Source organism: Columba livia, chromosome 1, assembly GCF_036013475.1.
Source record: "Columba livia isolate bColLiv1 breed racing homer chromosome 1, bColLiv1.pat.W.v2, whole genome shotgun sequence".
In the NCBI taxonomy this organism is placed as follows: Eukaryota; Metazoa; Chordata; class Aves; order Columbiformes; family Columbidae; genus Columba; species Columba livia.
This window is the reverse complement of record NC_088602.1, coordinates 146,778,377-146,801,318: the sequence shown is the minus strand read 5'-3', so window position 1 is coordinate 146,801,318 and position 22,942 is coordinate 146,778,377. Positions and strand designations below refer to the sequence as shown.

General features: G+C 46.5%; 1 protein-coding gene across 21 annotated transcripts in view; it reads right to left on the bottom strand.

Annotated features, from left to right (window-relative positions):
* Positions 1-16,173: 16,173 nt before the first annotated feature.
* The window catches only part of ERC1 (ELKS/RAB6-interacting/CAST family member 1), a 293,279-nt gene continuing 286,510 nt past the window's right edge, over positions 16,174-22,942 (bottom strand). For all 21 annotated transcript variants that reach the window (XR_010467217.1, XM_065035804.1, XM_065035905.1 and 18 more), the window contains one exon: positions 16,174-22,898. Coding sequence is in view for 20 of the 21 variants with exons in the window: in XM_065035804.1 (XP_064891876.1) it covers positions 22,761-22,898 (138 nt within the window). In the remaining variant the exon portion in view is untranslated. The remainder of the gene's footprint in view (positions 22,899-22,942) is intronic.

Here is a 22,942-nt window from a genome sequence, read left to right as displayed (position 1 = left end):
CGTGCTGGAAGCCAAAGCCCCTCTGGCGTGAGCAGTGGAGTTTCTGGCTCTGGCCAAAAGAGTTTTGACCTGGTGATCTGCTGCTTCATCTGAAGGGATTTTTGGCATCTGTACCTAGGTGCGGGCAGGGGTGGGTTGCAGGGAAGGTGTGAATGAGGCAAAGCCTGTTTCAGGGATGCTGTTAAAAAAGCCTGGCAAAGTTTGGCAGAGGAGGCAGCGTACAGCTTGCATGAAGCTCTTGATGGGGGTGACTCTCAACAGGCATATCCATCCCTTGCCTGCAACACCAGGAATCACACCACGGGCTCTCCCTGGTTTTTCCTCTCATAAAACTTCACAGATTCACAGCCAGACCCTGTTCTCACTTTTCCTGGCAGAAGTAGGGAATAGCTGCACAGGCATTAGCAGGATCACTGCAAATTGATGCTGATGTAACTGAGAGTGGTGCCTACACTTCAGGATCGTGGGGCATCTCAGCACACGGAGGCAGGATTTACAGGCTCGGCTTCTGAGCTTGGTTACAGCTGTGCAGCAGCCAAGGAAGCCAGGATTTGCACTTGTTGTGCCAGGATCCTCATTTCCAGGTCCGACTGCATCAGGCATCCAAGGTGTCCATGCGTCAGGAACTGCAGAGCCTTGTGTGTAGTGCAAGGAGCTCTTTGCTGATCCTACACATGCGCAACTGCATGCAGATGACATTTTGGAGGTAATTCAATCAGGGAGGCATTCACCCTCCTGGAACTACTCAAATTTGTATCAGGTTGAGATTTGGTGGAGCTTGAGGCACACACCCCTGCACAAGTGCTTGGTTTTAAAAAAGCTTTGGGCATCGTTTCAGGTTCAGAGTGGAAATACGTGAGCATTTTTAGAGGAGCAGGTAAATGTTTGAATACAGGCTATATGGTGCAACTAATTGAAGGCCCTGAGTATCTTAATTTATGACCAACTGTTCCAGTGTTCCCATCACTGTAGTAATTAATAATGCTTTCTTTTAGTGGGAAATAGGAGATAGAGGAGGTACAGCTGGAGGTAAATAGTAACCCAGTGTTTGTGGTAGGAAATAAGGAGCCATTGTCCTCAGCACTATGTAACTAGAAAGAGAATAGTTGGTACAGCAAATACCGAGTAATTAGAGGGCAAAGGCAGTCTTGAAATTGCAGATGGCTGCAGGAAATTTTAGATGCCAGCTCTTTTGCTCTGAGGTAAAGCCAGTTTACCATATGAGCTGTTGTTCCCTGCTTGTCTGTTGAACGTCTAACTTGCATGTTCAGGCTGTGGAGGGCAGGGTGGTCCTTTGGAGATGTCGCAAACAGCAGGGTCCCCTCCTGGGACCTGGAGGTGTGAAGGGGAGCATCACAGAACTGACACGTGGTAACAGATTGCTTGGCCTGTCAAATTACACACTTTTCCACTGTTGGTGTTACGAGACACATCTGGCTGCAATGGGTCAGCAGGACAGAGATCCTCACCAGTTGTCACAGGAATCCTCCTGAGGCTGACACTGCTTCACACCCTGAGATGGTGTCTTACATCAGGGTCAGAGGTGACAGAAGGGGAAGGCAGAGCCACTGTAGGACCAATAGTAGAGATGAACTGGCAGGACTAGATACACATGTTCTTTAAAACCTCTAGCTATGGTCTATGTGGATTATTCAACAAAGATCCTGGCTTATTGAAAGACCATGCTGACTTCAGCATAGGAGGAAGACTTCAGTCCATGAGGAAGTCCATGGTTTCAGCCTGTGAAGAAGAGAGGACTTCCTGCCACTTTCATCCTTCCTTGCTGTCTCCACTCCTGCTTTTGTGGGACAAGGAGAGCCCTTGCGAGGCACATAGGTGTGTGTCAGTCCTGTGGTGGTGCTGGGTGCCAGGAAGGGCAGGAGGAACAACTGGGGGTACACACCTCAAAAGTTGGGTAACCGTAGGCCCCTTGAGCCACATAGGGCTCTTGAAGGCTAGGCCACTTGAAGGGCTAGAGAAGAGGCAAGAGGTCCTCAGCCAGCATGCACAGCCCATGGTGGGGTGTGTTTTGCAAGGCAGGGGAAGATTTAGCACTCCTGCCAGCGCTGAGAGCAAAAAACACAGAATGAGCTGGTCGTCATACTTACATGGGTGGGTGAGGACAGGAGATCCCCCCTTTTGCTTTACCTCACTTTGTCCTCTCTACCGAAATGTCTTTGATGTTTTTCTCCTGGAAGGAGAAAAGTTGGCTGCCTTCTTTTCCTCTGGTCTCCTCCTTAAGTTCTCTTTATCCTCCACCAAAACAGTGATTCATTAATATTTTTGTCCACTGAAGCTATTCCTCCATCTACAGAGGATGGATGAGGAAAGGGCCCCTGTCCATGTCCAGGGGTCAGCATCACTAGGTACTGGGGGCACCAGCTGCCAGTAGGAGGGGCTCCTGTCTAGTCTCGGCTGCCAAAGATGTCATCCAAACGTTCTTTAGAAGATGTTCTGATATGATTAAGTCCCTCTGATTTAATAATGAGCAGTGTCCACAACTGGAACTGAACAGGCTGAGGACTTCACTCCATGACCAGAGTCTCGGATATGATTAATACTGGTGGGAGACGCTGTCACAACACGCTCAGGGAAAATGTTACATCTGATCAGTTGCAAAAAGTAGCTTAACCCATGCAGCCCCCTAGGACACCACAAGCTGTTTTACCTCTCTGAATCTCACTGAAACATTCCTATGGCTCCAGTTGCCCTCACACTTCTCTTTTCTCTTCTACTACAGTAATGGATCTCATGTCTCTCACCTGGCTGGCCTCTGCTGCTGGAGAGGGTGGGGAAGTCCTTAAACTGTTTGAGATGTGGAAATAGTTCACTTGGCAGAGGAGAGCAATTTAAACTGTGTAAGGAACATAAGTCCCTCTCAGTTAATGGCATGACCCTGCAGAATTTATTCAGCAGTGGGAGACCTTATCACTAGAAAGGTGAGCTACGTGGCTCCAACTTTTCTTAACATAGATGCAAGCTCAGTGTGGCATTTCTGTGGTGCTCATAAGCTTTGATCTCTTGGCAAGCTTCTTCCATTCCTGTTGCATCTGCACAATAAGCCTCCCCCTGGTCAGATGGTCCTGTGTCCTCTCTGCATCCAGTGCAGAGCCAAGGCCAAGTTGATGCCTGTTCTGTGACAGCTTTCAAGGAGTACCTGCTGCTTCTCGCTGTGCTTCTTTCATTGGGATGGACCTTTTTTGGCCCTTTCATTACCACTCACCTCACACTCCTGTGGTGGGATTAGTAGCAGTAGTAGGAGCAAGTCAAAGGAGGTCAATTTGTTGGGAGGAACTGGACAAGTTTCCAGCAGTGAGATTTTTACGAGTCAATGTGGAATTCATGGAATAAAAATCTGGAAATGGAAAAAAAAAATATATCTTTAGCTCCTGCCAAAGGAGGGCTCATTCCAAACGAGTTACCTAATCTGAACTGCCTCGCAGGTGTGAAAACCTTCATTGACCCACCCCCATGTTCTCTACCTGCCCTTGCAAACACCAAAGAAAACCACCTTATTCCCAGCCACTGCCCTTGTGGGAAGCAGCCAGTTTCCTTGAGGCATAAAGCTCATGACCTGAGAATTTGTGGCACTCCACAAAAGGAAATATAGGCTGAACTTCTGAAACATTTTCTAGCATTGACGTCGTTCAAGCGGTGGACTTGTCTCCCCAGGGACACGTGGATGCTCTGCTCCTTGAGTCAGGGAGACAGGACCAGACAACGCACAGGGAGACACATTGTTGGGAACCTTACTGCCCCTGTCCCCGGGAGAGACAATGGGGGGGGCGAGGGGGTGGAGAGGAAACAAATTAGATGACTTGAATCATTTCCAGCTCTAATTGCTAAGATCTTGCATTAGTTTTCCCAGCCTCAAGTGTAACATTAACCATTGAAGCACGATTTCACCCACAGTCAATTAAATCAGGATTCATCTGGCCTGACATCACCAAGTAAAATGCATCCTGGGCTCACGGACACCCTGCTGAGAAGAGACAGGAGCCAGCCATGGGCTCCATGGGATGGACAGAAGCTGCTGCCTTTGAAGCTGGACATCTCCGAGCATGCTCTTCCCCTCCACTAGTACAGGGCACAAAGAGCAATGCAGCAACTGTATGCTGTGCATTTGCCTTTCTGTACCTTGGTGATGCACTGGTAGGGCCCCTGGGAACCATCTCCCACCTGGATGGTGCTGCTCGCTGGGGGACGGCTCCAGAGAGCAGATGGAGACATCCCGCAGTGCTGGCTGATGTGTGTCACCCTGACAGAGGACAGGCTACCTCTCCACCTTCAGTGGCTACAGATGTTATCCTCTGTCTGGGTTGCCCCTGCCCTCCTGGTCCTCTGAAGCGCAGGTCTGAGAAGCCCTTCAGGTGCTTGCAAGGAATTCAGTGTCTGGAGCTGCATTTCTGAACATCGAGCTCCACAGGGTGGAGAGAAGGTCAGGGTACCAGGGCTTTCTCCTGTGGCTGCAGCCTTCCTCCTTGCAGCTCTTTTCTTTTTCTCCTTAGTCCTTGGACAAAGGGCTGAGCTGAGCCATCAACTAGGTCCTGAATACCAAGAAATCAAATAAAGAGAAACCCTTGTGAAGACACAAGGGTTTAAAGGAGGTGGCAGTAAACAGACAGATCGGGCGGCTGAGATGGGGTGAAGTTCTGACTTGCCTGGCTCCACGTAAGTCAGTAGCAAGGCTTGGGAGAGCACGCAGAGTTCATTCCTTCTCGTTTAGCACTTTAATCATTAGACAGGTGCTCCCAACAGCAGGCTCTGTAGGCTGAGCAAGTTAAACTGTAACTGGCCTCCTTGGTGGCCCCCAGCAAAGAGCCCTGGCTCAGGGGAGGACCAGCCTCTCACTGAGTCCCACCAGCTATCACTGCTGGCTTGGGTGGGGACATGGGGTTGGCCCCACCCTCAGGGGCAGCCCCACATTCTTATTGTGGCTGTGGGGGTGGACCAGGACCCTGCTGGGTTTTGTTCCATGGAGCTGGGAGAGTTTCCCCATCCCTCCCCCTCCCATGGGCAGATAGGCATTGCCTGGTGAGGAGGACAGGAGATGCCCATGGTGCATGCACAGGGCACCAAAACGGTGCCCTGCCACTGATAAGGACCAGGGCTACGTGTTTCAGGGAGGCGCAGAGCCATGGCCATAGCCAGACGGTGAGGTAATCTGCCCCCCGACTCCCCTCCTCTCAGACCAAGTCTCTTGGTCTCTTCTACTTGGCTTAAACCCCAAGGCGAAGAGTTGTACATCCTTTCCAAAATTTTTATCGGCATGAATTATGACAACTCTGGATATTCTTATTGTCTGTTCAAATGGCCGATCCTGTTCTAAAGTCTTATTTAATTCTTGGCCTCAGCTGCTTCCTGTGGTAATGAGCTCCACAGTGTAATTAAACACGATCTGTGATAGCAACCGTGCGATGGGCTTCCCCAGCAGCAGCAACACATGGGTGTGCATGTGTGTCTCTTTGTGCAGGCTGGGGTGCATGGGAGGTGACAGCACACCCCTGCCTGCATGCAGGCAGGGCAAGCATTGCCTGGTGAGGACAGGAGCAACCCCAGGGCAGAGCCGGGCAAAGACATGGGGGGTACTGAGGCCGGGGTGCTGGGGCTGTTCACCCCAGGTGCTGTGACAGAGGTCTCCCCCCAACACCTGACTGTCAGGGAATGACGAAACCCAAATTCCTGCTCCGCACAATCCGAAGGGAGCAGTCTCCCCTCCAGTCTCCTCCCTCTGGATTAGCAGGGTCATGCTGAAATCCCAGCAAATCTGGCAAGAAGATGTCCCTGAACAGCTGGGCATCCCTGGGTGGTTTTGGGGAAAGTGCACGTGAGGCTCTAGCTGGGGTCTGTCAGAGAGAGACAAGCCCTGGCAACCCCCTCTCCTGTGGCCTGCAGCTGCTCGGGTGGTGCAGCTGGGGTGGGAGGGGATGTGTACCCCTCGGAGCTGTGTGGCACCAGGGAAACCCAGCCAATGCTAAGGGTTTACCTCACTCCACTAATTTCCCCATTTAATCTTTCCTTTCCTTTCCTTTCCTTTCCTTTCCTTTCCTTTCCTTTCCTTTCCTTTCCTTTCCTTTCCTTTCCTTTCCTTTCCTTTCCTTTCCTTTCCTTTCCTTTCCTTTCCTTTCCTTTCCTTTCCTTTCCTTTCCTTTCCTTTCCTCTCCTCTCCTCTCCTCTCCTCTCCTCTCCTCTCCTCTCCTCTCCTCTCCTCTCCTCTCCTCTCCTCTCCTCTCCTCTCCTCTCCTCTCCTCTCCTCTCCTCTCCTCTCCTCTCCTCTCCTCTCCTCTCCTCTCCTCTCCTCTCCTCTCCTCTCCTCTCCTCTCCTCTCCTCTCCTCTCCTTCCCTCTCCTTCCCCTCCTTCCCTCTCCTTCCCTCTCCTTCCCTCTCCTTCCTTCTCCTTCTCCCTCTCCTTTCCCTTTTCCCTTTTGTTTCTTCTTTTTTTTTTTTTTTTTTTTTTCCTCTCTTCTTTCTGATCATCTCCCTTTGGAATTTCTTTGTTCACTTGCTTCTTCTGTAATTTCTTTCTTAGAAAGCAAGACTGGCCTCTGGCTGGACCTGGCACCAATGAGGTGAAAGGGGATTATTCTCCCAGTAATCGCTGGGTTTAATACCACAGAGCAACTTCAGCTAAAGGACGACACAAACCCAATTCACACATTGCATCCAGCTTTCCCATAGACGGTGCAGGCAGGTGGGCTCACACGGACAGGGAAAGGCAGGGGATGGGCTCATGGGGTTGAGCCCCCTCTCCCCTGCCCGGCCTCACAGGCACCACTGTGGGTGCGCATGGGGGGCAGAACCACCAAGCCTGATGTGAGAGCTGCTCCCTGGGCTTGCATGATGTCTCTCTGTGTCACCACTGGTTTGGGCACTCCTGGCTGTGAGGCTGAGCCCGATGCCCTGCTTGGACAGCCCTGGGGACACGCAGGTGACGCAGTTGGCTTCTGGGGTGAGTGGCACACGCTCCACGGCCTGGCAGGCAGCAAGGGAAGGGAAGGAAATGTGCTGAGACACCAGGCCAGGCGGGTGTGACCAGTGCCACCCTACCACCAGTGCCACCCTGTCACCAGGGAGCTGGGACAGTGGGCAGAGGCTGGATGGGGTCAGGAATGTCACTGTGCAGAATGGGAGGGTTCTGTGGGGCTGCAGAAGGAAAGAGAATATATATGATATAATGTACATCTGCCAAGAGTGTGATTGCTAGTGGCGCTGCCGGGAGGCAGACACTGCCCTAGGACAGCTCTCGCACAGCCCAGGGATGGTCGCTATTTACAGCTAGAGAAACCACAGCGCCTTTCCTACTTTTATTTCTGGGTCACACAAAGCCCAGGGCTGAACTGGAGAGTGTAAGCAAGCCTTAGGATGGGCTCTGTAGCTCCTGGCTTTGCCACTCACAAGTCCTTCTGCAAACTAACCCAATGACAATAAAGCCTTTGAATGAAAGCCACTGTGTTTTCTAGGCTCCCAAGTGTCCTTTGATAACAAATGCCTTTGCCTTCACAGTGCAAGCTGAAGGGAACATAAATAAAATTCTTAGACACTGTGGCTTCTAAACAAATATATATAGCATGGGTAACATACAGGCTTACACAAACATTGGCATTAAAGCACACAAAGTAGGCAGTGGAAGGAAACTATACTAACTGAAGCACCAGTGCAACCATGAGATATGAAGAGGGAAAAAAAAACACCTGGCAATAGATAGTTTTCTTCAAAGGTACTCAGATGTTCTATTGAATATGGTCTCAGTGTTCGGCCACCAGACAAAGGGACGCACATGGATACTGATGCTCCTGTGGCACAAGCAGCCCTTGGCACCTTTCAAGGGTGGTTTATGTAAAAAAGTGTGTGCGTGTATGTCTTTACACATGCAAGAAACTAAAAACACGTAAACCAATGAGTTCTAGTTCAGATAGCTGTCACGTACTCTTGCAAAGGTAAAATTGAAAACATAGTTCCCCCATATAATTTAAGTGTAATTGTGTATGTGTTCTGTATTTTTTGTGGTCGGCATCCTTAAGTCATCACTGAATTTTCAGCTTGAGACACTGATTTTCCAGGATGTGCAGAGTACCTACCTGTTAACACCACTTGTGGTATCTGACATTATGCCAAATCACTAAATGCTTCAACACATCCTGTGACTGTAATTATATACACCTGCAAAAACCAAAGAAAAACTCCCCAAAAACCCAAACAAAAAAAAAAGACCCAAACCGACAAAAAATGAAAACACTGTGATTCATGCCCCAAAACATATTTGCTCACATGTATAGGATCTTGTTTTTTACTCAGGGAGGCCTTTTTTGATGGATATGATTCTTATTTCTAAGTGTTTAGTGTTCATTGAAGCCACATTTTTTTCAGTTCCCTCCAGCCATGGGAGCTGGAATTCTTTTTTCTTTTTCTTTTTTTTTTTTTTTTTTGTAAATGCAGATGGGGACCTTCTTTCCATCACAGTGCTTCAGGGGCTGTGTTTTGAAGAACCAAACATCACATAAGATTGTAATGTTGTGTTCAACACCCTTCAGGATATGGCTTGTGTATAATCCCTTTTATAGCAGCGTGAATAATGTTGTGCACAGAGATCTGTGGAGAGCGAACGACCTTTTGTGTGGTGCAGAGGGCCAAGATCTGTCTCTCTTGATCCTTAATGAGTATATAATGGGGCTTTAGGAGTGACCACATCATTCATTACCATTGTCCTTTTAGAGGCTTGAACTGCAGCTGGTACGTGCCGACAGAGCTCTACTGAACACAAGGGGGGAGCTGGCCTTCAACATCATCTTTTGTTGATTTGCTCTCTATCTTTTATTTCCTTTCATTTCCTTGGCTCTTCCTTTTTGAGAAGATACTAGTAGTTGATGGTGTCAGTGCTACGGTGAACGTGTGCTTCAAGACACCTGGATGTCAGGGATCTGGTCAGGTCTGGCTCCAAGCTGGGCATGAAGTGATTGCTACGCGACTGACTTCTCACACCTCCGCAGAAGTTCCCAAATGATGCACGACACCCTCGCTACACAGCGCCAGGCTGCAACACGCACCCCTCAGCGACACAACCCAAAGGCCTCCATCGTGTCTGAACTTGCCGAGATATCATCTGAAGATTGCACACGTAACGATGAGCATAAGCGATACTGGTGTGCTGAATAAGGTCTCTTACCAGAAAAACAAAAACAGGGAAAGTTGGCGTCATCGTCTCTAACCCCTGTCGCTACTCAGCTGTAAGCAAACGCGGAGGAAAGTCCTGGGTCAGCGTTAGGCTGAGTGGCTTTGCTGTATGGATCTAAGACTGGTTTCCCAATGAAGTCATGCTCCGGTCTGTCACTTCACACAAAGGACGCCTCTGGGTCATCCGTGGTCATATTTGTCTGCAGCTCTACAGAGAGCTTTGATCTCCTCTTCTGACAGATGAGCATAAATAATTGCGTTACGGCTCTTGTTTTCAAGAGTCATCACTTTATTAACAAAGGGATCAAATTAAAGCCTCCAACTGTAAAGGCGAGGAGCAGCCTGTCACTGTCACCTTGAAGTCACCGTGCCTAACTTGGGCTGTTGGGGAGAGATGGTAAGCACTGATGTTACATTATGTGCACTGCATCTCCGACACCTACCGTTTGGCCAAGTGCTTGTCCCTGCAGCTCAGTGTGAAGCCAGCACAACAGGCTCATGGACTGGTGAGCAGCCAAACCCCTCCTCAGGTCCACGAGGAACCGTGGGTTACAGAGAGTGGGTGTTTGAAGACATTAATGCCTCCTTGCCACCCAAGGATGACTGTGGACATGGATTCCTGATGGAAGCTGCGAACTTTTACTGATAAATCCCAGTTCTGCCATTTCTTTGGGGTTCCTCCAGATTGTTGTATCTCTCCTGCCCTGCGTCTAGAGAGGGGTCCATTCTGCATGCAAGGTGTCGTGTCGCTGCCAAATTACCAGGAGAGGACCCTTCAAAGGGCCCTGGTAGGAAGCACAATTAATGTTGTGCAATGTTATCATCAAAATGGAAGTTTTCGAATGCTGGCCTGAAAACACAACGGGAAAGAGTTTCTTTTATCTGTGCTCAAAACAGTGTTTCTCATTTCTCATGTCATTGGGGCAGGAAAAATAGAGACCTTAGAGTATTGTATTAGAAGTGGTCACAAACGAGTTTGCAGAAGCCAGAGCAGATTGAGCAACTTAGTTCCTATCATCTCCTCTTGAAGGATTTGCAGCACCATGTGCTCTGGGGTAGTGGTTCTCATGTTTTTCCCACCCACCAGATAACTTTGCAGGCCATCCAGAGGAACTAGCAAACCCCCTGTGTTTAACAGTTTTGAAAGAAAATAAAGATAACAAAAATGGGTGCTGCTTTCTGAGACACACAGAGAGCTGACAGTACTGAAAAATTAAAAGCATTTTGCTAGTTTGCCATCTGAAGAGACAATGCAAGCCATGGATTTACTACGGCTTAACAAATTGCTGCAAGTTAGCGGAGCTTTAGCGATTGGCAGCATGCGTGATCTCAGCCCAACGCAAATCTAAGTCAAGTATTTCAGCTGAAACAGTAGCTGCCAGCTACCATTGTCCTCTCCTTCTTTGCTGAGTAGCAGAAAGACCTTGCCATGGTCATATTTCACCCTCAGTGGAGATTCTTGGTTTTCCGTACAATCCCCTGTTGCAGAGCCTCCTCTTCTGCAGAGAATCAAGCTAACGGCAGAAATTCCCACTTATCCTGGTCCACTTTATATCTTTGGAGCCCCGAGAGTCTGTAAATATGTGAGTATTGAGCAGTAGCACCTGACACAGAAAAGAGGTCATCTTGGGAACAGAGGCAAGTCTGAACAAACTCATTAATATCGTTGTTACCACTTCAGGTGCATTCTGCTAATAAGTGTTTAAAAACAAACAAACCAACCAACCCCCACAAAACAAAAACCAAACAAAACAACAAAACAAAACCACAAAACCAACCAAACAACTAAACAACAACAAAAAAGAGGCTATCCTGTACAAGCGTCATTCTGTTGGATTTATGCATAACAGATTAGTCTTCCAGATAAACTCCTTGGTGTAGTCTACATTATATAGAAAAATCCACTCAGTACTGCAGGTTTTTTTCCCTCTGCATCAGATCAGGTGAGAAAGCAGCAATGAAAACACCCATTTCTGGTACTGCAGAAGGAGAATCAAGCGACCAAATTCCCATCTTCTACTGAACATCAGCCTTTAATAAGCTCAGCCTGTGCTGGGCATGCTCTGCACAGCACGGGCAAAGGCAGCCACCAGATGCTCTCTTCAGCCAAAACTTTATGTTGATCCCCAACCACAGTAACCTAACACAAAGCTACGAATCTCCTAGGAGGAGAAATAAGTCCATTTTCTAGTCCCTGGTAAAAATCCTGGTGTTTTCTGTTTTGGTTGAAAGTATCTCCAAGAGCATTTAACATTTAACATCAAGCTCAGGTTGTAAGTTGCCTGAACCAGGTCAAGTGACAGTTTTATTGTACTTGTATATTTGATCTTGCAAGTGATGCATAAAGCACCTTCCCTACAAGCAGCTGAGCTTCCCCGGCTTTGGTGGGTGCCATGAGCTCCTGCCTTGGCTGCTGCTGAGCCCTGGCTCCCTGTAAAAACAAGCTTACACAGTTACCACTTGGATTGGAAAACATACCTGAAGCCAAAATATGCTACTTTACAGCAAGGAAGGGTATCTGCAAAAGTGGCTATAGTTCAAAGTATCCTTAATAGTTGCACCCTTTGCTTTCTCAAACTTTAATAACTACTACCACCAGAATACTCATAGTAGCTATTAATGCTAAATTAATTAATTTATAGAATGGCGTGACCTGCTGATTGAAGTCACATGCGGATCAAAAAACGAGATGCTGAAATCAAACTTACCTCCTTTTGCACTTTGCGCTCAGTCTTCCAATCCCATGTGCATGTATGGCACATGTCCTCCAAGCCACTAAGTATCTGACATAGCATCTTGCAGCCCTCAGCAACTGCAGCCTACATGCATCCGCAAACACGCGCCCCTTCTGTGATATGTCAGTCACTCCAGCTATCAGGTAGAGCCTCAAATCTTTTATACAGGACTTTGTGGGAGACACGTGGTGCTGCCAGAATGACCTGGGCTGGGGAAGTCTATATGTTTTGTAGACGATACGGGAGGACAGAGGAAGCACATCACTATCAAATATCAAACTGTATCTCTCTCTGAGTGTTCGACTCTCTGACAAGTCTAAGACAATCTTTGCTGCAAATGGTGTCTGATTATAGTTAATGTCCAACCATGTGTCTGAAGAAACAGGAGTCTTCTTTGCTAGGTGAAGATTCCAATTATCAAACCCATTGGAAATGAATGGGGGCAATTAAAGTTTGAAGAGGCGTCAAAGAAGCTGCTTTGCGGCATTAAGCACCCGTGGCAGATGTGTTGCAGAGAAGGGTCAGACACCTCTGCCAAGAGATGGGGATGATCACAGAAACAAACTGAAGGCTTGGGGCAAGTGCAGGTGTGTGGTTAAAGCAAACTAGGTTGCATTTTCACATGTGCAAAACTAAACTGAGCCAGGTACTCGAATAGGGACTTGATGCACATAACCTTGGAATAACAAGATTTTTCTTGTCAACCTAAACTATGAAACACATGTATAGATAGAAGAGATGAACCCAGTTTAGCTCTGGATGTGGATGATGTATACGTATTCTGTGCTTGACCAAAACCCCTGCTCCAGGCACTTGTGGGCTGTGGAATTTGAAGTCTGGTTCTTCCCAAATGTCAGGATTTGGTTCATTTTAGAGTAATGTTAGAGCAGATATGAGGCTGTGTCTCTTGAAAAATACGGGAGGACTTTGAGGCAATTCCTTCTTTCTGGGAGCAGCCCCCTGGATGTCTCAGTGGTCACTAATGTGAGGGACAATTTAGAGAATCAAAGTAACAAGAGGTTTGCAACAGAGAACTGGTGGGCTCAAGAAGCACAGATGACAGCAATGCCAGGGTTTACGCAATTTGAACAAATCAATTCATCCTGCACACTTAATGAAGGAAAAGTCCAGCAAAAAAATAGTTACATAAACACACAACTGAAAATTGCATCATGGACCTATTTAGGCATGAAGTCATGAAGATTTTCTCATTTCCAGAGCTTTGGCATTGCAAGCTTAGTATTCTTGAAACATGGTTTTCAGTGAGCAGCTGCCTATATATACACATATATATGTATATAATCACACAGATGAGCACAGACCCATAGAGATATATGCACACGTACACTAAAATACATTAGGCTACAAGATAATATACTGTTTAAAGCTAAAAACAGTTTCTATGCATTACAGAAGAGAGTTTAAGAGTGTTCATACGCATTCCAAGACTTGTGGTTCCCCAAAATGGTGTGCCCTCACAGGAAATGAAGGGTTTGCTCGAGCTGCACAAAAATCCTTCTAGGAGAGGTTTTGAGCTACAGCAGCGACCCATCCTTTTTCCCCAAAACATAAAGAAACAGGATGTTTTTTCACTTCCCTTGTCACGAGGTTTGAGTCCCTACACATTCTTGGAGCTGAATTCCCACTGAAGTAAATGACACCTTCACACAAACGGGCTGCAGAACCCCGGCCTAAATATTTAACTTCTCAGCGATTCATCTAGACCAGTTTTAATGTTCACAACTGCAACCTTTTGGGAAAAGCTACTGTTCACATACTTTAAAACATTTGAATTCAGAGCCCACATCCAGAGAATCACTGGCTGTAACCCCACTGCTGCACTTGAGCTGGTCCCAACCATTCCACTAGGCTTTATAATACTTCATCAGTCTATTCAGAAATAGTCTACCAACACAAGGTGTATGGCTCTTTTTGCTTGATAAGCGAAAAAATAATTTGCAATTAATTTTATTATATACAGCTACAATATATTTACTTTTTCTGGGCATATGCTCTTCCTTGAGTTTGGAGGTTTCTAAAGACAGTTTAAAAAGAGGACTTTGGCCATTTGCTCAAGATTTCTAAACTTCCTGAAGCCCAGTGAGAAGAGTGGCTACTTGATACCTCAAAGTCCCAGTCCAAAGGTCACTAGCCACATGCAAATCGCCTCATTAGTGTGGGCAGTCAGTTTGTAAATAAGGTTACGGGTAATCCCAGGCACTACAGCTGATGCATCCCTACCGCATCAATCCACATGAGCAGAATGCACCTGTGCAGCACAAGTACAGCAGATTCTGATGGAAACAGGAGATCCTAAACATGTTGCTCTTCCCAGTGGATCGCTGATGTGGTTTCAGCAGTTTCCCTGACCGGTGCAATTTAGAAAAGTAGGTTTTATGAAGTCATCCTGGCTAGAAGACTGCAGAAGGCCCGTGTTTAATCAGGAGCTTGGGTAACACAGGGGCTCCAGACATCTCTATGAACCTATCTTTGCAATATGCGCAAACGAAAAACGTTTTAAACTTGCATGTGCTTGATCCCAGTGCTGACCATTTGCTGTTTCCAGTGCTGCCTTGCCTGCTCCGTGTCACAGTAACAGCAGTCAACACAGACAATTTTATTCAGATGCCTTGTTGCGTTTTGCTGCACAATGCATGAAGTGTAACCTGATAACACACAAAAGGGATTTGGCATCTTCGCTTTGTAGAGCGGACAATGTTGTTGTTATGGGCCATCCAAAATGTGAGTCAGCCTGGGGGGATGCGGCGGCGCAACACACCGAGCAGCCAGAGCCGGCGTGGGCTGCGGCAGCTCGGCTCGGCTCTCCCTGCAGATGTGCCCTCCCTGCAGATGTGCTCTCCCGCTGGCGGTGGCTGCGACTCTTGCCTTTCACTCGCTCTCCTCTTTTGAAAGGAAAAGACGTCCAGAAATGGCCCTCGTACCGCTTTCAGATCGATCGGACACAGTAATCGGTTAAATTTATGTGGCATGTGGTTTCATTCAGCTGATCTGGACTGCGCTGCACAAGCCAGGCACACCCCGGCCTGATGGGAATCACGAATCCCCTTCTCAGCCAAAAGACGCTGAAGCGAACATAAACCAGACTGGGAACCAAAAGGCCAATGGACTCTTCCTTTCAAAGCTCCTGAGACCCTTAATCCCCGTGTATCCTTTTTCCACACACTGCTTTACGTGCCTGATTGAAGCCCAAGTGATTGAAATCCAATTAGCAGAGGGAGACGAACATCCAGGCACTGAGATCAGGACGTCTGTTTCTGTCACACATGAAGTCACTCGTATGGAAACAGCAAGTCAGGATCTACAGAAAGCAGAAGGGACAAGGCCAGCAAGGAAGCTCAGAGAAAAATCGGCTGCATAGACAGACAAAAGGAGAAAGAAATGGAGAGTATTTGAGAGAGAAATTGGTTAGAAAGCATCCAACTTGGGGAGGTCTGATCTGCCAGGGCTTCAGGGTGGCTGCGGAGAATCTAGTGGTGTATTTAACATGGACATTGTTCTACCAGTGGGACCCAGTGTTGCAATGCTATTCTCTTTAGAACAGTTAAAAAAGCCAGAAAAATTAGATTTTACAGTGACATTACTCAAGCAATTTCCCACATCCTGAAAATGCAGCAGAAGACTGGACGCTAGGTAGAGCCTGTGTCCTCCAGCGTTTCGGGGGGACATGGCACATCTGACACCACCGCGCTGAGACTCTCCTCTGCTCCCACAGGAACAAGACCCCCATCTGGTTTTCACCAGGAATGTGCTCCAGAGGACGGGCTCACCAGCTTTTGCACAGCAAGGCTTCCCAGGCGCGTCACTCTGTGAGACGTGACCCCGACACGGACTCAGCCCCGGCTGCACATCTGGGATTCAGTCACTCGTTAGCAATGTTTAAGACACATTTCCTTGGAAAACCGTCACGAGAAAGACAAAGGAACCAGCTGACTGTAAACGCAGTTGCTAAACCTCCGCTTACCTGAGCTGTGCAGTCCAGGGATACTCCTGTGATTGACAGCCCCTCACCTTCACCTTGCAGGCAGCCCCAGCTGTGCCCACCAGCATTGCCAGGCATGTGATGCCACCGAGACCCTCAGGGGGTTGTTCCAGTGGTGAAGGTGAGCTACAAACGGGACCCTCAGCCTGGTTTTGGGTAAGGGCCGCACAGCTGCTCAGCCCTCCTACCTGCCCTACAATCCCACACACGCAGGAGAGGTCACCCAGCAAAGCACAGGAACATTCCCCGAAATGAAGACACAGCACAGAATTTTTAAATAATTTTATAATTTCCTGATGAACTTAGTCTGTGAATAAAAAAAGAAGAAAAAAAAATGAACAAAGTGTTTATATTATCAAGGCAAAGTTGAATATAACACATTTTCTTTGCAATTTCATTATCCTGCCAGTAACATAACTCCAGCAATAAAACACATACAAGTTGAAGGCAGCGTGCGCACTTGCATCACAGACATCAATGTCTCCCGCTGCTGTTATTTCAAAAAGGAATTCAAGTACGCTAGATCCCACCCCCAAAGCCTGTCTCCCCCTCCGCTAAAGTGCAACACGTCTCTTCCAAAGCAAATGAGTGGATGGAGCATCCCAATCCCACCTTTTTTTTTAAGTTTTAACCCCAGAAACTATTTGTGAACTCGGTGTGCGGCTCCTCATTTACTGACTTGGAGGGAAACGGCAATATACTGTCTAAGTGGGCTTGGAGCAGCATGTTAGGCTAGCACAGAAATTATTCCCCTGTTCATGGTCCCATTTCATTAATCCTCTTTTAGCATCTGAACGTATAAAGGCATCTGCCACTAAAGCCTCCCCAGATATACTGTAACCAGCATGTCAGTAAGGGCCAAATGCAGCCCCCCCCGGGCAGGCAGGGAGGACACAGACTTGGCCGTGTATGTGGAGAGCTGGGAAGATGGGGTAAAGGAAAAATGTCTGCTTATAAAATTTGGCTTCAAATTTGGCTTTTAGATGACATTTTATAACAAATAAGACTACACATGACTGATAGACCGATTGTGTTTTTTGCCAGTTTCCAAAAGGAAAAGCAATATTTCGAATAAAAAAGCCCCATCAAAGCACTGAGAACCTGAAGTGGAAACATCTATTTAAAAGCAAAACCGATTGACTTGATTTTCAAGACCCAAACTCGAAGTGCAAAATGTGGAAAACCAGTATACAATAAATTTGATATTAAAAATACATTAATGAAATTCTTTACCTAGTCACATAGGTGAAGTTTTGCATGGGTTTTTTGTTTACGTTTTGTGCTGGTTTAGCCTCATGTTGTTCCTTTTAAGTAGTGCAAGGCTTTGATGCAACTGCAGCAGAAGGTGGCTGCTGGTCCTTTCCTGTACCATAACCTGCCGCAGCTATGTGACCAAGACCCGACACAAAGAAACAGAACTTTGATAATGGCCCCACGCACGACTACCTGCACCAGCTGATCCGCACTTAAACAGGTGCTCAGTATCAATGGGTGCGACTGAGAAGACGGGGAAAATTCGGCCAAAGCATTTGGCCCATTTACATGAGCTCTTCCTGTCTCAAGGGACACCTGGTGGTGATATCCCTTATCAGAAAGTATTGATTTCCAAAATACTGGTTTATTCTGCCCATTTCTGTATTACATGTGTACAGTATAAGCCTGGCAAAGCAGGAATTTATACAGGGTTCGTAACATTTCTTAAGAGGCCAAGCTGCCTTGGACCTCAAAAGCCTGTGAAAGGCAACTGTTTATAATTATAAGCCCACAAATCCTTTTCCGTACAATCCCGAGAGGAGGAGTCATGGCTTTGTTGCTTCTTCACTTGAATTCCTTTTGATGAAATTTTTTTAATATATTTTTTAAAACACATCTTTTTCAGTTCTACTACTATCTTTTTTAATCTGACAACAGACACACATTGTTGGTAACTGCCCCAGCCTTAGGACCACACAGACAATATCGACAAGCAGAAAACAAAACAGGAAAAAAACACCCCTGAAAAAGTCAGGAGAGATACTGATGACAGGGTTACAGCACTCACCACACACACTGGAAAAAAGTCAGGATTTCTGTGTTTATGCTTTGACACTAAAAAGTTTTGAAACAGTTTTTTTTTTTTTAAAAACAGTCAGTGGACACAGCCATTTTGTTCAGAAGGATCTGCTGTTGTGAAAGGTTCCTTCCATTTATGCGGAAAAAAACCCAACAATTAAAACCATTACTTTGTTTAAACGCCCCCTGGCCCCCCAACACTCCTTTTCCTCACCACACTGACAAGATGGGTTGGCAGAGTTGGCCTTGCCAGGCGCGCTGCCCCGTGCCCGACCCTCCTACCCCGTCGGCTTTGCTGGGGCAGTGTTAGTTAATCCACAGCCTTCCGTGTCCTCTCCGCTTCCCTCTTCCAGTGCGGGCGTTGAGCTGAGTACAGGCTTCTTTTAAACATCAGACACCTTGACTGTACTATTTCCCTTTTGCATTTCATCGGAGTCATTTGAAGCATATACGCGTTACTTACGTAGTGGAATTTTTGCTTTAAAGCGGTATCGGCGTGTGACTCTCTACGTCCTTTGTGAAGACCCCTTCAGTGACAACGATTGGCAATTAGTACAGGAGCGGGGACTCAACCCTGTCAACCTTCTACCGGTTGTAGAAATTTCCCAACAAATTGAGCATTAGCAGCAGAATGCGTAGGAATTACAGGGCAAAAGAAAAGAAGTGCCCCTTTGGTTCAAAAAACAGGGTTATGTCTACAAGATTTATGACATTAATGCTCCCTTGTGCAAAATACTGAGAGCCCCAAAGTACCAGAAAATTTGCCAGAGAAGGGATATTCCAGCCGTGCAACCAGAAACGGCACACATAGTTCCGTGCATCACGTCAGAACTTCACCTTCCGTCCCCTGGACTTGGCAAAAATCAGATACCCCAAAGAGGGTTTGGCATTTTCTAGTGGGAAAACTGGTTAAAGGCAGTCAAAATGAGAGAGAATACTAGAAGCTTAGAGCTTCCTTTGGGACCGTGCCAGGCAATTCTTCTTCCAATCGCAAACAGTGCTCATGTCCTCACCCTGTAATTTTAGTGTTGTAACATCCTTTTAGTGTTTCACATGAGGCTGGATTCAGAGGAAAATACGTATTTGGAGTCGTGGATACCATGAACACACGTGGTTGGGGTGATAGCTTTTACACTGTATGTGGGCTTCAGGCTTGAGTTATTTTTTAGCCCAAACCCAGATAAAATGACTAATTTAATCTTCTACAGAGAGCCCCTCAAGTCCTTACATCTCTCAATTTCTCTACAAATGCTTGAAAGAAAAAAAAAATAATTAAAGCAATTAAAACTTTCACAGCTCTCGTAGCAAACGGAACTTCATTCAAAAAGAGAAGAAAGAGCAAGTTCCCCCAGGTTGCCTGGGAAGGGCCCCTGAATTTCCCAGAGCTGTTGCGTTGCAGGATGGTTGTGCTAGGAAACTGCCTCCATCTCCCTGGCTGCTGGCACCTGGGTATGAGATTTTAAAAGAGCAGTGGTGGGTTAGGCAACAGGATGAGCATTGCACTATGTGTACACATACGGCCCTTCTGCCATGTGCCCGGTAGGCAATTTTGTGATGGATTACGATAACAAAATCCCCTTCTTGCCCTAAGGCCAGTGGTGCGGAACTCCATATGAGTGAAAAGAAAAAGCTTTCACTGGTCACGTTGAGCACTAAATTGTGGCGGGCAGCACCTTCCAAATCACATAGTTCCTCAAGCTATTCACCGTGACAAGATCTCTGTTGACACGGGATCAGATAAGTTATCCAAAATAGTTCAACAGAGATCAAGTTGGATCAAGTCTGTTCCTAAATGAGATCTGCTCTCTCCCTGAAAGCACTTTACTGAGGTCTGAGATCAATGTTTAAGATGGGAAGCCTAGAAGACTTAGGAGATAACAGCGGTTAACAAGAAAAATCGCAAAGGCCCAACAATCCAGATGGGAGGAACAGCAGGTGTGTGGCTGGGAGATAAAAGACCAAATGGCCAGTGTGAAAACTAGCCAGGCTTGACATATCCTCGCAGGGAAGAGGCTGAGAGATATGTAAACAGCGAGATTCACCTGGCTGCCGACACATGGATCTTGCACACGCTTGTCAGGACAGCAAAGTGCCTTTGGGCACCTTTTAGAAATGCAGTCACAGGTTGGCAGCTGACTTAAAGATGCAAAGAACCGGCACTGAAACCTGGAGCCTCTCTCCAATGCACGGACAACCCAGGGAACTGAAACAACAGCCCCGAGTGACCAACCCAGGGAACTGAAATAACAGCCCGGAGTGACCACCCCTCATTGCCATCCCCTCCCCCGGCCTCTGCCTGCAGCAGAAACACTATCAAGGAACATCTCAGTAAGAGGTTTACAAGCAGGAGTCATTTGAACCATCGATAAGGGAAATTCCACAGCTTCTCACAGAGGAGGGATTGTTTTACAGCAGGGAACCGGGGCAGCTGGAGATTTGACCATATAAGTTAATGAGATAGTCAGGAGCGGTGGCGGGATGATGTTAGGCTGATGGCTCTGATGCTTTTACAGGCAGCGTTAAATTCCTTGAGTGAGTAATTAGGGGTGATGAAGAAAAAGCAAGAAGGGGAAGATTTCCAAACAACAGCTCCTATCGAAACGTGCTGACTCAAATAATGGGACCAAAAGGGTGGTGGTTCTGGGATGAGACACAGCTCAGTGGTGTGTACAGTCACCGTCTACACGCCTTCCGGCGTGCCCCCTTGCAAACATTCAGGTTCCCATTACTCTCCTCATCCATGACAAAAAAGGCTTCAGACACAGGCTGCTTCTACAGTGAGAACTAAAGCTATGTTTCCCAATTTGACACGGGCAGTTCAAAACACGGAAAAGGTGTGAATCGCCTCTTATTTGGAGACTTACATATTTCTTGCTAGTGGACACTGTGGTTATGGATCCAGTTCCTTCTGCTGAATCATTACAGTAGAATGAAATGGGATGTGATTTATTTTAAATCAGATTACAACAGAGTCCACAGGTATAAAAGGTTTCAGTGTTGCCCAATTTTCAGCGCTTGTTTGAAAAAAAAGACAGGGTACATCTTCCCTTACTCAAACTTTGGCTGATCTCTTAACTATTGGCAGCAATCGGTCACTTGTTAAGATAAAAACAAGGTGTGAAAGACCTACAGGGGAACTGTGCTGTGGATTTGAAAGACATATGAAATGCAGTTTTCCTGAAAGATATTGGAACATTTTCCTTAGCGTAACAGTTTAGTGATTAAATGGGAGGCTCTGAATGGGAGGTTTACTGAGAGGATTCATAATTAGCTAGTGACTAGAAAAAACAAGATTTCTTCCACTGCTGTGTTGAAAGCTAAAGGGGAACAACTCCTTTAAGGAGCACATGGGGACATGTTAAAGGGTTCTGTCCTGCAGATGCCCCCCCACACACACAGCCACTGGTAGCCACAAAAAAATGTGTCTCTCCGTTAATGCATAGTCCAAGAATGAACATGAAAGTCCTACTCACAAAATAGGATTCTGGCTTTCTACCACAATGACAAACTGACCTGCTATTTCAGGTCATATTCCCTATCAGCAGGGGCTTTAACGAGTGTCACAGATGGATGGGAACAAGACTAAGGCCTCTCATAGACATAGAAGAATTGCACTGATTTAACTAAAGCTGTGATTTTATACCTGTGTACTCAGCTGGGTGCCAACTCCAGCGGAGATGCTCTTTTTTATAAGAATGGGTTATAGCTCTGAACTCAGACTCGTTCCTTGTCGACCTAAGCTACACCAAAATAAATTAAATTATAATTATAGTGAGAACGATGTTACTGATTTACCTAACTTAGCTTTCAAATTACACTTTTAAGCTAAATGGTGCAATTTTCTCATTTACAAAATACCTAGTACTATTCTGTTGGCAGCCAGTGTTCACAAAGCTATAGCCTGAAAAATTTGCAATGGACAAAGTATCCAAATTAAAGCTGGGAGCTGAGCTGTTGACCACACCTGCTTGAAGGGAGAGAGCTCTCTATAAAATAAGAACTTAGGAGACAGAGACCTATGATGAGAAACCTCAGCTAAAATAACCAAGAAATCAGCAGATGAAAACAGTTACCTGAAAAAATGCCCCACTTGGCACTTTAGAGTCAGATCAGTGAACAATAAAAATCGAAGTTAAGCAAACAGAAAGTACCGGTATGCCTACCTTGTTTCCCAGCTGCTAGATGAAGTGACTAACAGGAACAAATAGGGAAACTTTCCTCTCTTTGTTATTTAAGAACATAAGAAACATTGAGACAGGCAGCAAGACCTGAGCTAGCTAGCTGATGCTGGCCAGTTGTGAGCCGTAATCAGAGCACACTCAGATTTGGTTTTAGCACTATGAAATTCAGGCTTTCAGCTTTTACGGAAAAAAAAAAAAAGAAAAAGAAAGAAGAAAGAAACAATAAATGAGTGAAAGGCAAGGGCTATCCTTCTGTAACCTCACAGAGAACTAGAGCTGCTTGTATTGTGTGGATCCCCTCTTCTTTGCTCAGTAGACTCGGAAGAGCTCTGGTTAGCTGTATCCAAAAGTCACCATCAACAAAGTCAACGGGGAATCGGATTCTGAAGTAGAAAGGCAATGAGAAGATGAACGCAAACATGACTAATTAATCATAGACTGGAAGAGCCTAGAGAGCATGTAGTTTTTAGAGTTTTTTTTGTTTTGTTTTCTTTGTAAAAGGTGCACCAGAAGTTTCTATTCCATTTTCTGTTTTTCACATTCCTCTCCACTCTCATGGCTCCTTGGACCGACTGGGCTTGGCCACTGGTGTGCTGCTCTGGTTGGGGCTAGTGGCCGAGGTCATGATGACTCCTCAAGTGCATTGACGACTTGCTCCAGGATGTCAGGGCAGTGATCCGCTATCTGCTGTAAGATGGCGTTGGCAAACTCCTGCAGCTCTGCGCTTTCCTTCTCGCCTTTTTCTAACTCCTCATGAAGCTGCAAGAAACACACACAGGCACAGTCATTCTCTGCTACTGAAC